This window comes from Trematosphaeria pertusa (assembly GCF_010094035.1).
Source record: "Trematosphaeria pertusa strain CBS 122368 unplaced genomic scaffold BU26scaffold_12, whole genome shotgun sequence".
Taxonomy (NCBI): Eukaryota; Fungi; Ascomycota; class Dothideomycetes; order Pleosporales; family Trematosphaeriaceae; genus Trematosphaeria; species Trematosphaeria pertusa.
In genome coordinates this window covers 1,198,541-1,215,834 of record NW_022987223.1, presented here as the reverse complement: position 1 = coordinate 1,215,834, position 17,294 = coordinate 1,198,541, and the positions used below count along the sequence as shown (strand labels likewise).

The following is a 17,294-nucleotide window of genomic DNA, read 5'->3' as shown; positions in this document are numbered from 1 at the left end:
CGTGTAGGCCTGCGAGTACAGAAGCTAGAATACACTGTACTGGATACGAGTGGTAGTTCCCAAGTTGCGGGAGAAAGATCATTGTCGTCGGGTTCGAAGCAGAGTAGAGATGCATGTCCTGAGATGTAGCGGGATCTATAGGGCGGGTATTAAGCCGCGGGAAGACTTGAGGCCGAACAATCCTTCTATAGAAAGTCACTTGCGCGGGACAAGTTAGGATAGGTAAGGCGTGGGTAGAGGTGTGGCGGTGGCGGTGGAGGGCGCCTTAACATCCTCGGCTAAGATTCCGACGCGTCTTATCCGCATCCATGGATACTTCAACCACTACGGACACGCATCATTCCACCTTGCCTTTGCGCAGCGTAGTCCAGCACCGAGAAAAGTTCGGCAAGGAGGCGTCTCGATGCTCTACCCGCGATCGAAACACGTACCCTCCTAGACTGTTCCCTCCCGGCGCCGTCCAGTATCGCAGAAAAAGGCGTGAAGCAGCCGTAAGAGAGCCAGCTCACCCCTTTCAGATGTGCTGAAAGTCTCAGTCCGTCCTTTTTCCGGCACATCGAGGACTTAGACCGAATCGGCGACCCTTAGCTTCGACATAACACGAAACCCGCCCTACGCTGCTCGAACGGCTCCGGTGTTCGCGAATGGATCTCATAATTGTATACCGAGAGTGGGGAGGTGGAACACAAGGCTTCAGCGGGAGCGTGCTCGTCGAAGTTCATTATATTGGGGTCGACGAGGAATCGGGGACGCTATACACCCATAAATCAATATGCGAGGGCTTACCGATGGAGGCGGGCACCTATACTCAACTCGGGAACGGTGGCCCCTAGAAATATCCGAATCTGAGGCACAGACGTGACGAGGGTTGCGGAACGCCTTGAGATCCTTAGACGAAGGATTGTCGGCCTTAACCAGACTTTTGGCAACATTTTCTATGATTGGGTCAGTGCCGACCTCTGGCAGGTATTCAAATTCAGCACAACTTCATCACGAGAAAAATGCAGGTATACTACGTAGCGAAGGCTCAGGCAAATTACGCCAAATTCTAAACTTTGCAGGCAGGAGCCGTATTATCTGAGGCTAGAATGTGAATCGTCGAGATTCTACACTCTCCCCACTCAGAGGGGTGAACGACAGAAGGGTTTAACGCGAAGAAGGCCTTCTCTCAGCGCGATGAAGATGTCTTGCCCTTAGCGAACGGCCGCTCGATAGGAAATGCACTAGAGTGAATGCTTGAGGGAAAAATGGAATGCCTTTGGGTCTCGTGCTTCAAATCAAAAGGCACAAGCTGGAGCTCTATCCGCCGGTACATTTATCGCGACACGTGCTCAAATGCTTTGATCCCGCTCTGGAAACCACTCCTAGAGGCCTTCCACAGTCCGCACCTTTCAGGCATTTGATAATGCGCACCGTAACGCCATACCGGCAATCTGGTAAACGGTGTGGCCACCGGCCGCTTTGACTAGGCGACTATATGCTCTACATACCGATGTTAACCTTAACTCCGTCGCGGTGAAAGCGAAGTAAAGCTCGAGTTCATCTAGGTCTCGAGCTATTTATCTGGCTTTCACTTTATCTCACCGGACCATTTGGGGGTTTGGGGGTCGGTTCTTTAACTGGATTGTTCGTTGTGCGTTGCGACAAGCTTTGTCAACAAAGCTCACACCGCAACCATGCAAGCATGCAACAACGAAGACTTGTACTCTCTGGACTTCCCGGATTTGAGCATCCGTAGGGAAACAGACACGAAAGCCTGCGACTTCGCCATCCAGAACATGACCGCGGCGTCCGTCACCGTAAATCAGGATCCTACCGACGAAAACGCCGATGTGTCCACGTTCTCCACGCTTGAGTGGCGAGACGGCGCCTTCGTTCCCGTTCAGCGCTCGCCATCACCGCCGTTGGTCCTCTCTGCCGAGCGTCGCGAATTCGACGAACGCATCCGTTGTGCCCGCGCCCAGCGCGAAGCCAACATGCGTGAGTACACCGACGAAGGCACACTCTTCCGTATAATGCTGCACTGGCGCCACGAGCAGCAGCTCGAAGCTGTCAACTTCGCCCTTCCGCTCTGGCTTCCTCTACCGCGACCTTGGACCATCAACACCCTCAAGCAGTGCTCCAATTACCCCGCTCTGCTGAATCAGTACTACGAAATTGAGAGCGAAACGGCCAGCAAACTGGGAGAGCAACACGACAAGATACAAGAGGCGATAAACGGCGAGAATTGGGACCCCGATCTCTTTGCTCAGTTGGATCGCCTGCACAAGTGGGAGGCCGAGAAGAAGAAGGATTTGGAGGAAACTGATGCGCGGATTCTGACGCCGATGTTGGATGCGATGGAGGAGCGGCTTATGGACGCGATTGTGCAAAAATGCGATTCAGAGGGGATTGAAAACGACGAGGTCCATGAGATAGTGACGGAATTTTCCAAGGGTCTGCGCACTGCGGTACGTGCAATACCACGGCTGCGAGATCGATACGACGGTCTGCGAGAACTCGAGAGACAAGCATGGCCTCACTGCTTCCCGCGCGAGGACGATACGGAAATGCCAGACCTGGTGGACAGCTCAGGTAGGATGAACCCGTTGTTTGACCCGAAGTTCAAGAAGAGAAAGCGCTGAGACTAGTAGGTCAGCTCTGGAGTGATGGAGGTGAGCAGGCATCCAGTCGTACGTTTGCAGACGCTCGGCAAATGTGCATGAGGACTGCGATCGCTGACCATCTATCTTAGTGCAAGGCGATGGCGATGGAGGGGCGACCCGTCTAGAGGATGGCACGAATGGCGTGAGTCTAGAGGATTGGGATCGTTGGGACCCCGATGGCTTCGGAACATGATCTTGGATATTTGTGAGCTGGAGGGCTGGGACGCTGATGCGTTTGTACGACGTGTCGGGCGTTGCTGGACAATAGATATCGTCGAAATAGGGCCCCCAATTCACAGCATCCGCGCGCGACATCTCTCATCAGCGCACGCGCACCACGGTCATGCGGTACCGGATCTCCACGATATGTTCAACCTCAACAAACCGTGTTAGGGAAAGACCTGACAGTTCCTAATACTACATCGACTGCGACATGGAAATCTTCCGCAACCCAGCCTTAGCCCCGAAAAATATCGATGCCCCCAAGCAAGCCAACAGGGGGACGCCAAAGACGCCCAATCCGAGCAGTATGCCCTGCTCGAAGAATCCAAGCGCTATCCACTCCGGGCTCTTCTTTTCCCGGATCTCCTTGACCGCTTGCTGCAGCAACCCATTTGCTTCCTGCGTCGAAAGCGTAACCCGAGATTTTGAGCGAGCGATGTAGCCTGGTGCTGGCCGCACGAACTGTTCTTTCGTATACCGCTTTTCTACATTGACATGCCAAAACAGCGGAGCGGCAGGGCCGAGTAGAAGAGCTTGCGGTATGTTGTTTACGAACGTAGCCTCAGCTTTGATGAACTGGGCGAGGTACTTCGCGTGTCCTGGGGCAGCGTAATGATACGCGGCTAACAACGGCTCGTCCGTGTCGTTCGCGAGGAGATCGATGGCATGATCAAGGGAGCTGACAGAGGATATGCATAGGATTGGAGCCGAGACTTTGGGCGGAAGCGGGACTAGAGTCGTGCTCGTGGAAAAGAGCTCTACGATGCCGTCCGTGTCCCCTTTCTTTACGATGTTGAGACGCCAGTCCTTATTGCCTTGGAAAGAATGAAGGGCGTCTGCAACGCTCGAGGTCTTTGTGCGCACTGATGCTTGGTCGTCTGGAACAGAAGATGACGAGATCGGCAAGACGCGATTGGCGTGTCTGAGCACCTGCTCGAGGAAGTCTCGCTTCGCGAACTCGTTCACGAGGACTATATCCGGGGCATAGGGCGACGTACCACCAAAAGCGAAGCGCGCGGTAACGAGGTTTTCAGCAGCTAAGGCGAGATCAGCAGTGCGGTCTACAACCGCTACTACTCTCGCTTCCGACGAGACGAGCTGGGAGTTCAGAGGCTGTTTGACTGTGGTGCCCTGGAGGACTGAGAGGCAATTCGCCAGTACGTCTCCTGAAGGAGCTGCACTGATGATCTGGAAGGTGTCTGATTCCAGCGCTTGCGGGAGCAGCTTTCGGAGGAGAGGAGGAAGGGCTCGGAGATCGTTTTCAAGCTACGTTACCTGGTTAGCAGTGTCCTCTTCTTTTACCCCAGCGGCGACGACTTACCTTGAGCGCAACGCAATTTCCTGCCGCCAACGCTGCAGTAATCGGACTCACAACGCTGAACAGAGGAGTGTGCCCAAGTTCCGGCTCAACGTACACCACACCCCATGGGGATACTTTATCCGCTGCATCCCTCCCCTTCGCAATCCGGTATTCATCTTCAAGCTCTTTCTTTGGATCTATTGACGCATAGTGCTCTTTGACGAGTTCCAATGCTATCGCCACTTCGACTGCTGCCTCGGCATCTGTTACGCCTGTATCGCGCTTAATGGCGTCGCATATGGAAACGGTGCTCTTCCGCAGCGTATCGTGCAAGAACTTTAGCTGCTGTTGGCGGAAGTAGTGATTGTGGCAGTGGGCTGTGCGGGCTGTTGCCGCAAGCGTCGTGATTGTCGTGTCGGGGGTGCTCGCCATGGCTTGCTATGTAGGATAGATGATCACAACATTCAAACTCGCGGATGCTCTCTGTTGTAGCTCCAAAAATCCCAAAGAAGTACGATTGGATCCGATTGGTCAAACACGCGTTGAGCCTATGCTCAGCCTTCCTACGGCGGTGACGCTCCCCCACATCCCGATACTCCTCGGGCCGGACTACCCCACCAACCACTGCACGCGGAGATCACGCCAACGAGTCCAAGCTCCATCATATCCTACGAATCTCGGCATCATTAAGTGACCCTGGGCTTTTCATACTCCTGTCCAACATCGTTCCCACAGCTTCATTATGTCCGTAACCACAACCTCGAACGCACAAACCTACAACCTCCGCACCGTGCTCGCAGACTACTCCATCCACCACACACCTGAAACTGACCCGCTCGATACCAGCCTCAATACGCACCCGTCGCCATCGTCCGCCCAGCAGAACCCACCCCACTGGCCGACCGACCAGCGCCGCGTACCGTCATACCGCCCTGTTAATACGCAACTCGATCAGAGTCAGAGAAGGGTGTTCATGAATGGGGCTGAGAGAGCATTCGTGAACGTCATGTTTAGTGGCGTCCTTCTTGAGGCGGTGAGTGCTAGATTGGGAGGATGCTAGATTCGGGGAGAGGAGCTTCTACTGATAGAGGGATAGACCGCTGCGAAAGTTTGGAGAGCTACCGCTGGGAGGATGTGGGATGTTAGGTATAATATCGGAGGAGAATGGTGAAGGAAGGTGCAGGTTATGAAGTAGTTAGGCGGTGTCGCGCCTTCGGTAGAGCATACGTAGGAATATTGCAGCAATACGCTACATCATAAAACCATGAAGTTGCGAGCGCAGGTGCCAAATGAGCATTTCTTCAGACCGACTTCCTGGCTCCCCGGACATCGCTCAGCCCCTTCCCTTCCTCGATCTTCGCCTCCACAACTTCGAAAACCGGAATTTCAGCCAGTCTATCTACAATATGGTGGAGCGTGGGTAACCTCTTCCAATCTAGTGCGTCCCATTTGATCTGTGCCTTCTCAGCCATCATAGTCTTTTCTACCTTCCGTGGGGCCTTGGCTTCATCGGCGCTGGGTACGATGACTGCGTGTTCAACGTCTGCTTGTCCTCGCTCCTTGCTTCCTAGGTTTCCAACCTTGGGTATATACTTGTAAAGTAAGAGGGCCCTTCCTTCTGTGTCGGCAGCAATGCTGTTCTCTGGGGTAGTACGAGCTGCGTCTTCGCCAAGGCCGGTGAGCGATAGATCAAGGAAGTCTGAGCCCATCCAGCCAGCGGTCACTCGCCAGGTATCGGCGACTCGGCGCACATCCAGGTCGCAGAATACTTTCGGCATGCCGAGTTCCTCTCGCCCACTTACGATCGGATCCGCAAGGTTCTCGAACAGAACGGGTAAGAACGTTCCCTTCACCTTGTCGCCATTACCCCTCGTATATTCAACCCCATGAACGTACAGTCCGAAATGCGAGTATCCCTTCCCTCCAAGCCACTCTAGATTTCCCAGCGTAGACAGGGAGAACGTAGCGAAAGCGACAGTGTCTGAGGACGCAAACTTGAACGCCGGAGTGGGAAATAGGGTCTGTAGTAACGTACGCGATGTCTTGAACTTCACGCTCGCGGTGCAAAATGTCGACTCGCTCCAATCCCTAGGGTGTCCTAGGTGGTCTTGGCGCGGGCCGGGGAAGGGACCGAACGAAAGCGGCATGCGCCTATAACTGCCTATTTGCTGGCTCCACTGCCACTCTCGCAGCTTCTGGCTTGTGTAGTGCCATTCATCGTGGCCGAAATTTTCATTGGTGTATTGGCTTGCGTCGAGCGGTGGCCCTTCTCCGAAATCTTTTCCGATGATGCGAGAGTATTCTTGGATTCTCGACGCTCGCTCGTATCGACACTTCTCGTAGAGCTTGAGTCGTTCGGGTATTTCCTCGAGAGCAGTTCCAAGGGGGAGAACGCAAGCCAGGGACGCGGCGTCTTCGATGGCTTGTGCAGCTCCTTGGCCTTGGTCTTCGTGATAGTTAGCTAAACCTACGTGGAAAGAGCTTCACGTGAACAACTTACGTGGTGTAAATGGGTGCGCCGCGTCCCCAATGCACGCTAACCGCCCATTCGTCCAAGTCGGCAATTGCTCCATGTCCAATAATTCCCAAACCTTCAAGGTGTCCGGGTCTGCCATGCTCAGCAACTTGACGATCGCAGGGTCAAAGTCCTGGTATATCTCCAGCAGCTTGTCCATATGCCCTGTATTCTGCCAGTCACTGCTCTCTGGAGCTCCAGCCTTAACTTCGGAGCTGGAAGTGCTGTGGATACAGACGAAGTTGAGGACGTCGTTGTCTCTGGTGGGATAGATGACGACTCTTCGGTCTTTCCCCATGTACATGTTTAGATGGCCATCCGCTTCCACAAGTGGCTTCGTGACGGGTTCGGCCAGGGCTCGAGCGCGTGGCATCGTAAATCTGAATGCACTCTTCCCGGACCCGAATGGTTTGATATCTTGAGACCCTGGAAGTGCGTATCGCGTTTTGGAATGCACGCCGTCCGCGCCAACAACGACGTCCGCGCGGATTTGTTCGCCGGAAGTCAGGGTAACGGCTCCGTCGGTACTAACACTGGCCACCTTGGAGGATGTACGAAGAATCACTGGTGGCCCTTTCCCCTCTTCCATTGTCGCCAATCTCTTCAATTCTGAATGCAGATCCACTCGGTGCCCTAGAAGCCAAGAATGTTGCCATCTATGCGATTGCTTCCAGACTTCGGCCTTGAACACGAGCTCAAGATTGGGCCTGGAGGTCGATATCAGGTTACAAGGTACGGCGCCGATGTCTTCGGCCTTCAAGCCCATCCGGAGAAGCAGGCCATTAGCATTGGGTGCGAGATGTACAGCAGCACCCACTTCATTGGCGAAACGCGATTGTTCAACCAGAGTGACATTGTGGCCTTGGCGCCTGAGGAAAATTGCGGCGCTGAATCCACCAATCCCGGCTCCCACTATGGTTATGTTGAGGTCGTCGCATTGACCTGGTCTATTGGTGACTGCGGGTGTGATTTCGTAAGACGAGTACGTGCCGTGGAGCGTCGTAGAAGCCATGTTTGAAGTTGGGAGGTCTAATTCGGGATAGTCAAGCAAGACTGTAGGTCACCAAAGGCTGACAGGGGAGTGTGGAAATATCAACAGTCCAGGCAATTGGCGTCTCTGAGCGTGTGATGCGGAGCTTAGGGGTTGAATTGTAGCTCGGCCTTGCTCTGTACCGAGGCTTGCTCGTACGGACACGACCACTCCCTCCACATCCCGGCATATTGGCAGCAAACTAAGGGGATCATGATGAACCAGTTGTATGATATATCATTTCGTTCCACAGAGATGCGCGTCCGTAACGATAACTTTACTTTGTCGCCGACCGCAAACCATCCATCAACTGCACCAGGCTGTCCACCAGAGGTGGATAGGACCCGTCGGTGGCATCGTGGTTTCGAAGCAATAGGTGCCTCGCAAAGTCGATAACCTGAGAAGCGGTATGGATAAGTACAGGCGGATGCTGAGGGTCCCAGCTTTGCAAAACAGGCTGGCCGTGGTTTAGCTTGATGAACCTCCGAACATCGAGGCTCTCCTCTCCATTGAGCGCGACACATGGAAGGTCATGGTTGGGTGGATTGGTGGTAGAGGAGCGATCAAGAAGTCCATAGCCCCACAAGATCAGTCCCGCATGATACACCGCCATAGCATGAAAATTGCGGAGGGTGCCCATAGGTAGACCTTGTGCAAGCTTCAGTATCCGTCCAGCGTGCCATAAAGCTTGCCGTGCCGATGGCGTTTTCACCCAATCTCGAAACGTGGGATAGGTGTGCCTTGCTTCTTCTGGTCCGGCGATGCCAGCAAAGGTCTGCATGTCGTCCAAGGGCGCATTAAGGTGCATGAGCATGACTTGAAGAATGATTTCCAGATCGATGTTCGAGGACGAGTTGTTGACACGGAAGTCGTCAAAATACTTGGAGATCTCCTGATACCGGGAGGAGAGTATCAGGCCGTGGTCGGACTCCAGCCTGGCCATCAGAGTCGCCATCTGTCTGTATTCCCAAATCATACCCCATACCATGTAGAGATACACTAAGTTTGCCGTGTTGTTGTAGGTAAGCCACTTCAAGTCCAGTAGACAGTCCGACGGCGAGGGTCGTTTTGCCATAGGAACGGCGCTCGAAAAATATGCTGACCGCCACGCCTCGGCTGAGTTCGCGTACCACAAGCTGTCGGGATGAGGGAGAGGCAACTGCATTTCAGAGTACGAGATGAGCGGCGGCTTCAACAGTGCCATAGATGACTGCCTATCGAACTCGAAATAACGGTAGACCAGCCGGAGCCATGACTCTTGATGCACCCATTCCTTCCATTTTCCCTGCAGGGCCGATCCGCTGTCATCCGGTGTAGGGACTATCTCCTTCCAGATGGAATGTCGAAATCGGCCTCCACGACGAAGCATGGTGACAGGTGGTTGGAGGAAACTTTCTGCGATTTCCATCTTGCGACTGATGCCGCTCCACATGCCAGTTTCGACCTGCAATAATTGAATCTGAAGATACTGAATATCCCGGATGGCAGAATTGTCTTGGTCGAAAGCTCTTCCTATTCCAACTCTGGAAGCTTCCTGTAAAGCGAACCCGAGCTTCTGAAGAGACTTATCCGATGTACATGATGCGCCCGCAGCTACAATATTAGCTAGAAGTTCGGGTTTGAGGACTGAAGACGAATAGGTAGGGATATGTAACCAAGATGCCGCATCGATCGAAGGAGCTGTAAGAAAGATCTGGATAAGGCAGTCGAGTAGTTGAAGGGAGGGAAAGCCAGCTGAGATCTGTTTCGCGTTTGCTGGACTGGAAGTACTTAGGACAAGCGCAAGGAGCTTGTCCCGTGCAACATAGGAGAGACGATCTTTCGTGGCTCTGCGTGATACCATATGTGATTGCGTCTGGCCATCTTTCTCCTCATCGGGAAGAGCCAAATTGGGCTCCTCGGCAATCCCGGGATTGGTGTCTCTCGGAGGCATATAACGCCAAACACTGCGCTTGAAGGCTTCAGCCCGTATGGTGACTTCATCTTGAGGCGCGTCAAAGCAAGACTGTTGCTCAGTGTTTTGCGTGTCCGTCGAGAGGAAGTCCTCCGGGAACACTTCTGGTGCAGTGTGCTGGTCCAAAAACCCAAAATCAAGGCCGCTAAGGTCGATACCCCAGTTGAAGTCGAAGTCCATGTTTCTATGTGGAGTAGCATAACCGGAAAAGCAGGATTCCAGAGGTGGCATATGGCGGATGTATTCCGGAACATGTGAGTCTACCGGAGATTCGTCGCTAAAGGATATGGCGCTATCTCCCATATATGAGGCGTGCAGATCTGACTCTCCCGGCATTTCGGGCTGCCTTTGGGTGTCGACACTTTCATCCGCGCTCGGAGGCTCTGGGGGGAATGGGGTTCCCTCGTGAGCAATTAGGCTTGGGGGCGTATGCAGGTAGGTCGTCTCGGGTAAGGTCGTCGTTTGCGGTGGATGTTCAGATTCGTTCGATAGAGCGAAGAGATCATGAGCGGCGTCCATGGTATCGCACTCACTCTCACCCGAAGCAGGGACGCGACAGATGATGCCCTTCTTCCTACATCTGGTGCATGGCTTGTCATCTTCGCATCGAAGATGATTCTGGGCGCAGGATTCGCAAGCCTGTACTACGCGGCTCTGGCGAATAGTCGCTTTCCTTGTGCGTGCCTTTGCGTGATCGGAAGAATGGTTTGCGGTATGCCTCTTCAGCAGGTCTCTGGAAATGGGTTTCAGTGTGGAGAACCAAGCGCAGTCGAAGACTCCTACATTCTTGCGAAGCCTTTGGAGCATACAGGGCAGATGCAAGGCTTGTGCTTGGTGTCTGCTGAACGTAAGTCATGTGATCTCGGCTAGCAAATACCTGCGGTCGGGGGGAGGCTTACGAGAGCGTACGTGGCGCGTGAGGTGGTCCACACGCGTGAATGAGCGCTTGCACGTGCTGCACTGGAAGAGACGCTCTTTCTCTAGCGAATCAGGACTAGCCTGCGGGTGCGGCGCCTCCATCATGCAGGTACACGTTCGGGAGACGAGGTCTGGAGATATCTGACCGGGCCAGAATGTGGAGAAAATCTGGGGAAACGGTTGGGTTATGGGGGCGATGAGGAGGTGAAAACGCTGCATATGTCGGGCCAGAGACTTGCCGAGGTCCCCCACATCCCGATGCCGATCGCGATAGCCGTGCTGCCGTGCTTCGAATCCGGATCACGCAGCTCTCAAAACATACTTCCATATTCAACGCACTTCGGCAGCAAACCAGACTTTCCAACCTTAGCGTCACGTGATTCAAGCATTCACATTTACGCATCCGACGCTGAGCGAGCTTGTATTCTCTTCAACTCCTTATCACGATCCAGCAAGACATCGCCAACAAGATGCCCCTACCCCCGGTCCACTTCTTCTCCCACGGCTCCACTATGATGCTAGGCGAAGAATCGCGCTCAGCAGACTACTGGAAGAAATGCGGCGATGAAGCCCTTGCTCACGGTATCAAAGGGGTCATCATGATGAGCGCACACTGGGACGCCCGGGGCACCAACCGCGTCGACGTTGCCATGAAACCGGATCCACAGAAGAGCCCAGTCGCCTACGTCCACCCCTCCAAGTACGTCGACTACAAGCTCAAGCCCGATCTGGCGACCGGCAAGCGCGTGGTCTCGATGCTGAGAGAGGCGGGAATGGATGCGAGACCGAACGATACCTTCGATTGGATCCACGATACGTACCTCATCCTGATCCGCATGTTCCCCGCAGGATGTCCGCCTACGACCATCATCTCCATGAATGGGCGGTTTGACCCTCATTTCCACGCGCGTGTTGGCAGTGCTGTGGCAAGCCTCCGTTCGGATGGATATCTAATTATCGGGACGGGCGGTGCGGTGCACAACCTCTATCGGAATCACTGGGGCCAGATGTTGCGCTACACGGATAACTTCGCCCAACCTGTTCCACCTGAGGCGGCTATGTTGGAGTTCAGGCAGAGCGTGGAAGATGTATTCACGAGGAACTGTCGCGCTGGTAGGGCGAAGGGCGCTCTAGTTAATGGGGTTACGCGGTTGATGAAACATCCACAGTACCGGGATGCGCACGGGACTGATGATCACTTCATGGCGGCTTGCTTCGTCTCTGGTGTTGTTGACGGAAGTGAGGGTGGTGAGGATGACGAATGTGTGCTGGGAGCGGAAGATTGGGAGCTGGTGAATATGTGTAACAGCCAATTCACAGTCGGGAGATGGGTGTCACAGAAGGCCTGAAAGCACTCAAGTATCAATGTATTCTTTTGCACGGAGATCTCAATGAACGAACACCTTCCAAAGGAATGCAGTAAATCAGTCTCTATTGGTGTCCACCGAGATGGCCTATTTTGGCGGAATAATGGGTAGCATGACCCAATTGACATGTTTCTCCGAAAAGCTGACATGATTCATGCCCGAAAATTTCTTCTCGCTCCGATCCTCAGGGTGCTCATGCAAGAACATGCCACTTCCCTGCGTATCCCCACTGCTAATCTCAAACGCTATCTTACCCCCCTCCTCCACGACCACATTCGTCGGCCACACCTCGACATCTACCGGATATACTTCGCCGGGGATGACAGGCTGTACATCTGTGCTGAAGTAGTCACGGTGAGGGAGCCACTCGCGGTGGCGCGGGTGTGAGGAGTTCATTTTGCGGAGGCTCACGCGCAGCCAGCCTTTTGTAAGGGGCACGGGGTCACCTGCCGTGCCGGTGTAGAACACTTCGTTGCCGGTTGGAGATATGTAGCGCAAGGTGAGGAAGAGGTCGATGTCGGAGGGTGTTGGGCCGGCGGCGTGCGGTGACATGGATACGTTGAGATGAGCGACGATATGGCCCGTAATCTCCGTCTCTTCTTCGAAAGGTGGGGTGGTAAACTGCAACACTTGCTGGGTCTCCAAGGTTCCCAAAGCCTTGTAAGACAGCTTTTGTGGCACTGCAATGGCGGGCTGAATTCGTGAGAGGGATTGCAATGGCGTGAGGTAGAACTTGGTGTATCTGGTGCGCGCAATGGGCCACTCGGATTCGCTTCTTCGCTTGTATGTCTTCTCCTTCTCGGCATCGTTATAGCCGACGTCGCCTTTGCGGATGACAAGGTCGATAGGAGGGACGCGGCCTTTTACGCTCCATCCAACGCGGTCGTCACCTTTGAGAAACGCATCTAAGAAGCTCCTCTGGATCTCCACTTCTTCCTTGTAATAGAATGGGAGGTCATGCCTTCCAGTAATCATCCTGAGATACTTGAACTCTGATCCTGCTTGCGTGTACCCTTCGACGTTTCCGCGCAGGTGCAGGAGGATGCCACCCCAGTTACCGACGGATAGCAATGGTACCTGAATGTCGTTCATATCGTACTCCTTGCTCGCGTAATACTCGTCATCCCTGAACTTGTTCTTCAGATTGTCGATATTTTGATCCTGTCGATTATGCTCGCGCTCTTCGTCCGATAACTCGCCGTCAACAGTGTCCGGGCCCCAGTTTCTTGCTGCGCGACCTGGTAGCCCATACTGGTTCGACACAACTTGGCGGTTCCACCAAAAGTTGATGAACTTGTTCGAGAATATGCCCCCGTGCCGACAGCGGTCACGGTAGTAGTCGCTCATGCCCTCCCACGGGATAATTGCTGCGAGACCCTTTGGCTGTCGAGCTGCCACTCGCCATTGCGATCCAGCGTAGTAGCTTATGCCAAGAAGCCCGACCTTGCCAGACGACCAAGGTTGCTCAGCGGCCCATTCGACGACGTCGCAAAATGCCTCACTGGTCCCGCGCGACATTGTGTCCAGGAAACCGGGTGATTGACCAAGCCCGCGCTCGTCCGCTCGAACAATAGCGTAACCATGCTTTGTCCAGAAACCGGGGTCTGGTGTTTCCCAAGCTGAATGGTCAGAGTGATGCTCAGGATTGACTTCGGCGAAGGACTTTTCGTGGAAGCTGCAAAGCATCATCAGAGTTGTGCGAAGGTACAGAAACGAATGGGCACTTACGCGTTGTAGTGAATATCCTTTCCATATGGCCCATATGTGACCAGAACCGGAAACTTCTCGCCGTTGGCCTTCGGTCGATACACATTACACCGAATAACTCCTCCCGGGCCTGTTTTCAGCGAAATCACGGCATTCTCCTCAAAGACGTAAGAGAACGATGAATCGTCGATCTTGTGGGCATCTTTGATCTGCAGCGGCATCTTGAGGATGTGTGTAGGTAGTGATACAGGATCCTACAGAGCCAAAACACCAGGAAAGAAATAGTGAGTCTTGGTCTAGGCGGATCGAGTTGGATGGCTGTTGTTGGTCTAGCGTGTGAGAGTTGCCCGGGCTGAGGCAGTCTCGGGATGTGGAGAAGAGCGCCCCAAGTTCGTCACGGCCGAGGCTTCCCCAACTCGGCTAGACGCTGCCGAGCGTCGGTTTCGGTACATTGTGGCATCGGATGAAGCAAGTATGCACCAGATTTGGATCTTTCCTGCGGATCTGATACGAGATTGAGCATCTTAACATTTCGCCAGAAGTTCTCAACGCCTCTGTATTAGAGGATGATCTAGTCGGACAGCTTCACTCCTTCCATATCCCCATAGTCCTCTCCCAGCTCCTCGCTGCCAGCCACAACAGGCCGCGAGGGCTGCAGGATGAAAACTACGCGGGCCCACTCAGTCTTGTGATTGTTCCGCCACGCGTGCATAGTGCCTCTCTGCACTGCGATATCCCCTCGCTTTAGCGTCTTCGTCTCTCCCGAATCAAGCACCAGATCGACTTCTCCCTCAATGACGATTCCGTAGTCCAGCGACACGGTCCTGTGCATGGGTGAGGTGAAGTTCGGGTGCATGTCCACAACGCGCAATACCGTCCCTCCCGAGGCGACTATACCAGGTGGGGATTCGAGGAAGCTTTTGTAGATATTGAGGTCGGCATCGTTGTTGAGCTCTACAGGGAAGGCTTTCGTGACATAGCCCTGGCGAAACACGGCGCCTGGAACTACTTGGGTTGGATTCTTTTCGGGAAGTGCAGTTGAGAAGACAGCTTTTCTGGTCTCATGGTCGTGGGCTGTAATGAAGCGGTTGATGCTTGGAAGAGGACTTTCCTGAGGTGGTGGTTTGTTGCCAGAGGTCATTGTGGGTGTGAGTTGTTTTGGTGTGAGTTAGAGATAGTTGGGTGGCGAGAAAATTCGTGTAGGACATTGTGGGTATGCTGGCGTGTGAAGGTACCGATGTGGAGGGAAGTTGGGTCAATGGAGCACGTCTTTGCGACGCTCGGCCGGGATTCGGGCGGCAGTGGATGGACGCCATATCCGTGATGGGTGCGCAGCGGAGAAGGAACGCGGCTTGTGAGAAGGAAAGCGACGGACCCCCTGTGTCCTCAGGCTACAGCGAATACGGACTAGCGTAGCACGTGAATCATGCCTGCCCGCCCGAGGTGGAGAAGAGCTTCCGACGTCCCGTCTCGCACCACACAGAACAACATGCACATAGCGGACAAGGATGTCGCAAATCAGCGCTCGAGCGCTTACAGACTTCGACTTTGGATTCATGAGCCAGAGCGCGTGCTGCTCACTTCCCACTCTGCTCCGAGCGATAGAGTCAAAACATTGCACGGCTAAGTCATACCATGTCGGATACCCACGCTGCCCATTTCAGCATCAACAACATACCCTACGGGATCGCGAGCTCAATCAAGCGACCAATACCACAGGCAGTCACCCGAATAGGCGACAATGTCATATTCCTGGCCGAACTCGTCAATAAAAAGCCCTTCGCCAACATTGACATGACGGCATTACCTTCCATTTTACAGGGCTCCTCGCTCAACGCTTTTGCTGCACTATCTAAGGGCATCCACGCTCAGGTCCGGTCCGCAATCCAAGCTACGTACAGAAGCAAACTGCATCATGAAAGCGCAGAGCACATCAAGGATGTAAGAATGCATCTCCCAGTTGTAATCGGCGACTTCACAGACTTCTCCGTCTCTGCATACCACGTGCAAAACGCTCCCGAGGCACTCTTCGGGGTTCGCTCCCTGCCAGCTTGCTGGAACAACTTTCCCATGGGATACGCCGGCCGATGTTCTTCCATATACATCTCCGACACTCCCGTTTCGCGTCCCCTCGGCCAATACCTTGAGGATCCTGCTGCGAAAGAGAAGAAGGTCATATTCGGCCCGTCTCGCAGCCTAGACTACGAATTCGAACTAGGCGCTATTGTGGGCCGTCCAGTAGCAGCCGGTACAGGCGTCTACGCAAAAGACATGGACGAGCACATTTTCGGTATCGTGCTTGTCAACGACTGGAGTGCGCGTGATATACAAGGGTGCGAAATGAGAGATCCGCTAGGCCCGTTGAATGGCAAAAATTTTGCAACCACCGTCTCTCCCTGGGTCGTTACGTTGGACGCCTTGAGGCCCTTTGAAGTCTCCGCAGCACCGCACACGCAGCCCGTCGTTGACTTCTTGGAAGATCCGAAGAGCATCACGTACGACATCACCTTTCGAGGGGAGATTGTCCGTAGCGGTGTCTCAACCGAAGTGTGCAGAGTCGGCTTCAGTCACATGTACTGGACGTTTAGGCAAATGCTGGCTCATAATTCTATTGGCGGGTGCCCACTGAATACAGGAGATCTTCTGGCGTCTGGAACAGTGTCTGGTTCCGAGAAGTCGCAGCTTGCTTGCTTGATGGAACTTACGATGAACGGAAAACAGCCGGCTACACTGAGCGACGGGTCTGCGCTGAGATATTTGGAGGATGGTGACATTGTTCGATTCACGGCTGTAGCTGGGGATGCGAGTGCAGGTGTGGGCTTTGGAGAGTGTGTGGGCACCATTAAGCCCGCTCCTAGGATGTGAATAGTTAGTCTCGCATCGTTGTAGCTCTCACCATTCGGTCCCTCCACACCTTGCTTTTCTAGCACAGGGCCCGGCACCATGCGGACCGCATGTACTATACGCTAAGAAGAGTATGCTACGTTGGCCCTTAGCGACTTCAGTGACTTTGGCTGTGCTGGCATGGCGGGTGAGGGGTAGAAATAGTCGTGAAGTTGATGGCTAGTGGTGATACGTTCCATATTTGCGTTCGGTGTTCGACTAGCCTGCGCAGTGTACCTTTATCTAGCGCCCGGGATGTGTGTTAATAACTGAAGTCAATCGCAATCGTGTTCGCTGGCAATGATGGACGGAATTTACGGCCTGCCATTACGAATTGTTATTGGAGCCAGCTGTGATGAAAGCGCACTGAGATTCTAGAGAATGGCAACTTTGCTTCGCAAAGTTTGTGCCAGCGTGGTGTATACTTGCCCGCCTGTTCGCGCTTTTTTTTTTGTGCTACCGTCAATCTATTCTGAAAGCATTGGGATCCGAGGCTTGTTCCAGTGGTCATCAGAAGCGCTTCCAACTTACTCTTACCGGGCGCAAACGTGTACTTTTCTCCCTTTGAAGATGGCTTCACTCGCGCTGGCTATTCTTTCTATACTCTTAATTGGTCAAACCATATCTTCGGCTGTCAGCACGATCACCCCGCTTCGCAAGTCCCGTTCAATTGCGGCCCTCGAGAAACGCTCGAATGACCGCTATCACTTCGCGCGGCAGGACGACCAACATTCTTCTCTTTACCAACCATCA

The 17,294-nt window shown here is 53.8% G+C and overlaps 9 protein-coding genes across 9 annotated transcripts; 4 read left to right on the top strand and 5 right to left on the bottom strand.

Moving 5' to 3' along the window:
• The first annotated feature begins 1,577 nt into the window (after positions 1-1,577).
• Positions 1,578-2,952, top strand: BU26DRAFT_607923 (uncharacterized protein). Its single transcript, XM_033835804.1, has 3 exons — positions 1,578-2,574; positions 2,634-2,654; positions 2,735-2,952. The coding sequence occupies exons 1-3, from the start codon at positions 1,677-1,679 to the stop codon at positions 2,836-2,838; spliced, it is 1,023 nt and encodes a 340-aa protein (XP_033680736.1). The 5' UTR covers positions 1,578-1,676; the 3' UTR covers positions 2,839-2,952.
• Positions 2,953-3,062: 110 nt separating this feature from the next.
• BU26DRAFT_490060 (ALDH-like protein) lies at positions 3,063-4,599 on the bottom strand (the record flags this gene model as incomplete). The annotated part of the gene is made up of 2 exons (XM_033826043.1): positions 3,063-4,133; positions 4,189-4,599. The coding sequence occupies 2 exons, from the start codon at positions 4,597-4,599 to the stop codon at positions 3,063-3,065; spliced, it is 1,482 nt and encodes a 493-aa protein (XP_033680735.1).
• Positions 4,600-4,822: 223 nt separating this feature from the next.
• On the top strand, positions 4,823-5,420 carry BU26DRAFT_522114 (uncharacterized protein). Its single transcript, XM_033829703.1, has 2 exons — positions 4,823-5,200; positions 5,264-5,420. The coding sequence occupies exons 1-2, from the start codon at positions 4,910-4,912 to the stop codon at positions 5,336-5,338; spliced, it is 366 nt and encodes a 121-aa protein (XP_033680734.1). The 5' UTR covers positions 4,823-4,909; the 3' UTR covers positions 5,339-5,420.
• A 48-nt stretch (positions 5,421-5,468) lies between these two features.
• BU26DRAFT_607920 (putative salicylate hydroxylase) lies at positions 5,469-7,875 on the bottom strand (the record flags this gene model as incomplete). The annotated part of the gene is made up of 2 exons (XM_033835803.1): positions 6,668-7,875; positions 5,469-6,613 (listed from the first exon to the last, which is right to left on the bottom strand). The coding sequence occupies exons 1-2, from the start codon at positions 7,692-7,694 to the stop codon at positions 5,469-5,471; spliced, it is 2,172 nt and encodes a 723-aa protein (XP_033680733.1). The 5' UTR covers positions 7,695-7,875.
• A 22-nt stretch (positions 7,876-7,897) lies between these two features.
• Positions 7,898-10,756, bottom strand: BU26DRAFT_462721 (uncharacterized protein). The gene is made up of 3 exons (XM_033825101.1): positions 10,566-10,756; positions 10,450-10,504; positions 7,898-10,399 (listed from the first exon to the last, which is right to left on the bottom strand). The coding sequence occupies exons 1-3, from the start codon at positions 10,687-10,689 to the stop codon at positions 7,990-7,992; spliced, it is 2,589 nt and encodes an 862-aa protein (XP_033680732.1). The 5' UTR covers positions 10,690-10,756; the 3' UTR covers positions 7,898-7,989.
• A 145-nt stretch (positions 10,757-10,901) lies between these two features.
• Positions 10,902-11,969, top strand: BU26DRAFT_522112 (uncharacterized protein). Its single transcript, XM_033829702.1, has one exon. It carries the CDS (start codon positions 11,055-11,057, stop codon positions 11,931-11,933), a length of 879 nt encoding a protein of 292 aa, XP_033680731.1. The 5' UTR covers positions 10,902-11,054; the 3' UTR covers positions 11,934-11,969.
• A 69-nt stretch (positions 11,970-12,038) lies between these two features.
• On the bottom strand, positions 12,039-13,879 carry BU26DRAFT_433228 (X-Pro dipeptidyl-peptidase protein; the record flags this gene model as incomplete). The annotated part of the gene is made up of 2 exons (XM_033824019.1): positions 12,039-13,626; positions 13,680-13,879. The coding sequence occupies 2 exons, from the start codon at positions 13,877-13,879 to the stop codon at positions 12,039-12,041; spliced, it is 1,788 nt and encodes a 595-aa protein (XP_033680730.1).
• Positions 13,880-14,054: 175 nt separating this feature from the next.
• On the bottom strand, positions 14,055-14,985 carry BU26DRAFT_74421 (uncharacterized protein). The gene has a single exon (XM_033836298.1). The coding sequence runs from the start codon at positions 14,797-14,799 to the stop codon at positions 14,230-14,232; it is 570 nt and encodes a 189-aa protein (XP_033680729.1). The 5' UTR covers positions 14,800-14,985; the 3' UTR covers positions 14,055-14,229.
• A 161-nt stretch (positions 14,986-15,146) lies between these two features.
• Positions 15,147-16,530, top strand: BU26DRAFT_522111 (uncharacterized protein). Its single transcript, XM_033829701.1, has one exon. It carries the CDS (start codon positions 15,294-15,296, stop codon positions 16,521-16,523), a length of 1,230 nt encoding a protein of 409 aa, XP_033680728.1. The 5' UTR covers positions 15,147-15,293; the 3' UTR covers positions 16,524-16,530.
• Positions 16,531-17,294: the final 764 nt, after the last annotated feature.

What these genes read in the sequence shown, in the direction of transcription:
- BU26DRAFT_522114 (XM_033829703.1), top strand. Translation starts at nt 4,910, where the DNA reads ATGTCCGTAACCACAACCTCGAACGCACAAACCTACAACCTCCGCACC. An exon ending in GTGGCGTCCTTCTTGAGGCG is followed by an intron (nt 5,201 to 5,263) that starts GTGAGTGCTAGA and finishes ATAGAGGGATAG; the next exon opens with ACCGCTGCGAAAGTTTGGAG.
- BU26DRAFT_462721 (XM_033825101.1), bottom strand. Translation starts at nt 10,689, where the DNA reads ATGATGGAGGCGCCGCACCCGCAGGCTAGTCCTGATTCGCTAGAGAAA. An exon ending in CACGCGCCACGTACGCTCTC is followed by an intron (nt 10,505 to 10,565) that starts GTAAGCCTCCCC and finishes TACGTTCAGCAG; the next exon opens with ACACCAAGCACAAGCCTTGC. An exon ending in TCCAAAGGCTTCGCAAGAAT is followed by an intron (nt 10,400 to 10,449) that starts GTAGGAGTCTTC and finishes ACCCATTTCCAG; the next exon opens with AGACCTGCTGAAGAGGCATA.
- BU26DRAFT_607923 (XM_033835804.1), top strand. Translation starts at nt 1,677, where the DNA reads ATGCAAGCATGCAACAACGAAGACTTGTACTCTCTGGACTTCCCGGAT. An exon ending in AGACCTGGTGGACAGCTCAG is followed by an intron (nt 2,575 to 2,633) that starts GTAGGATGAACC and finishes TGAGACTAGTAG; the next exon opens with GTCAGCTCTGGAGTGATGGA. An exon ending in TCAGCTCTGGAGTGATGGAG is followed by an intron (nt 2,655 to 2,734) that starts GTGAGCAGGCAT and finishes CATCTATCTTAG; the next exon opens with TGCAAGGCGATGGCGATGGA.
- BU26DRAFT_522111 (XM_033829701.1), top strand. Translation starts at nt 15,294, where the DNA reads ATGTCGGATACCCACGCTGCCCATTTCAGCATCAACAACATACCCTAC.
- BU26DRAFT_522112 (XM_033829702.1), top strand. Translation starts at nt 11,055, where the DNA reads ATGCCCCTACCCCCGGTCCACTTCTTCTCCCACGGCTCCACTATGATG.
- BU26DRAFT_74421 (XM_033836298.1), bottom strand. Translation starts at nt 14,799, where the DNA reads ATGACCTCTGGCAACAAACCACCACCTCAGGAAAGTCCTCTTCCAAGC.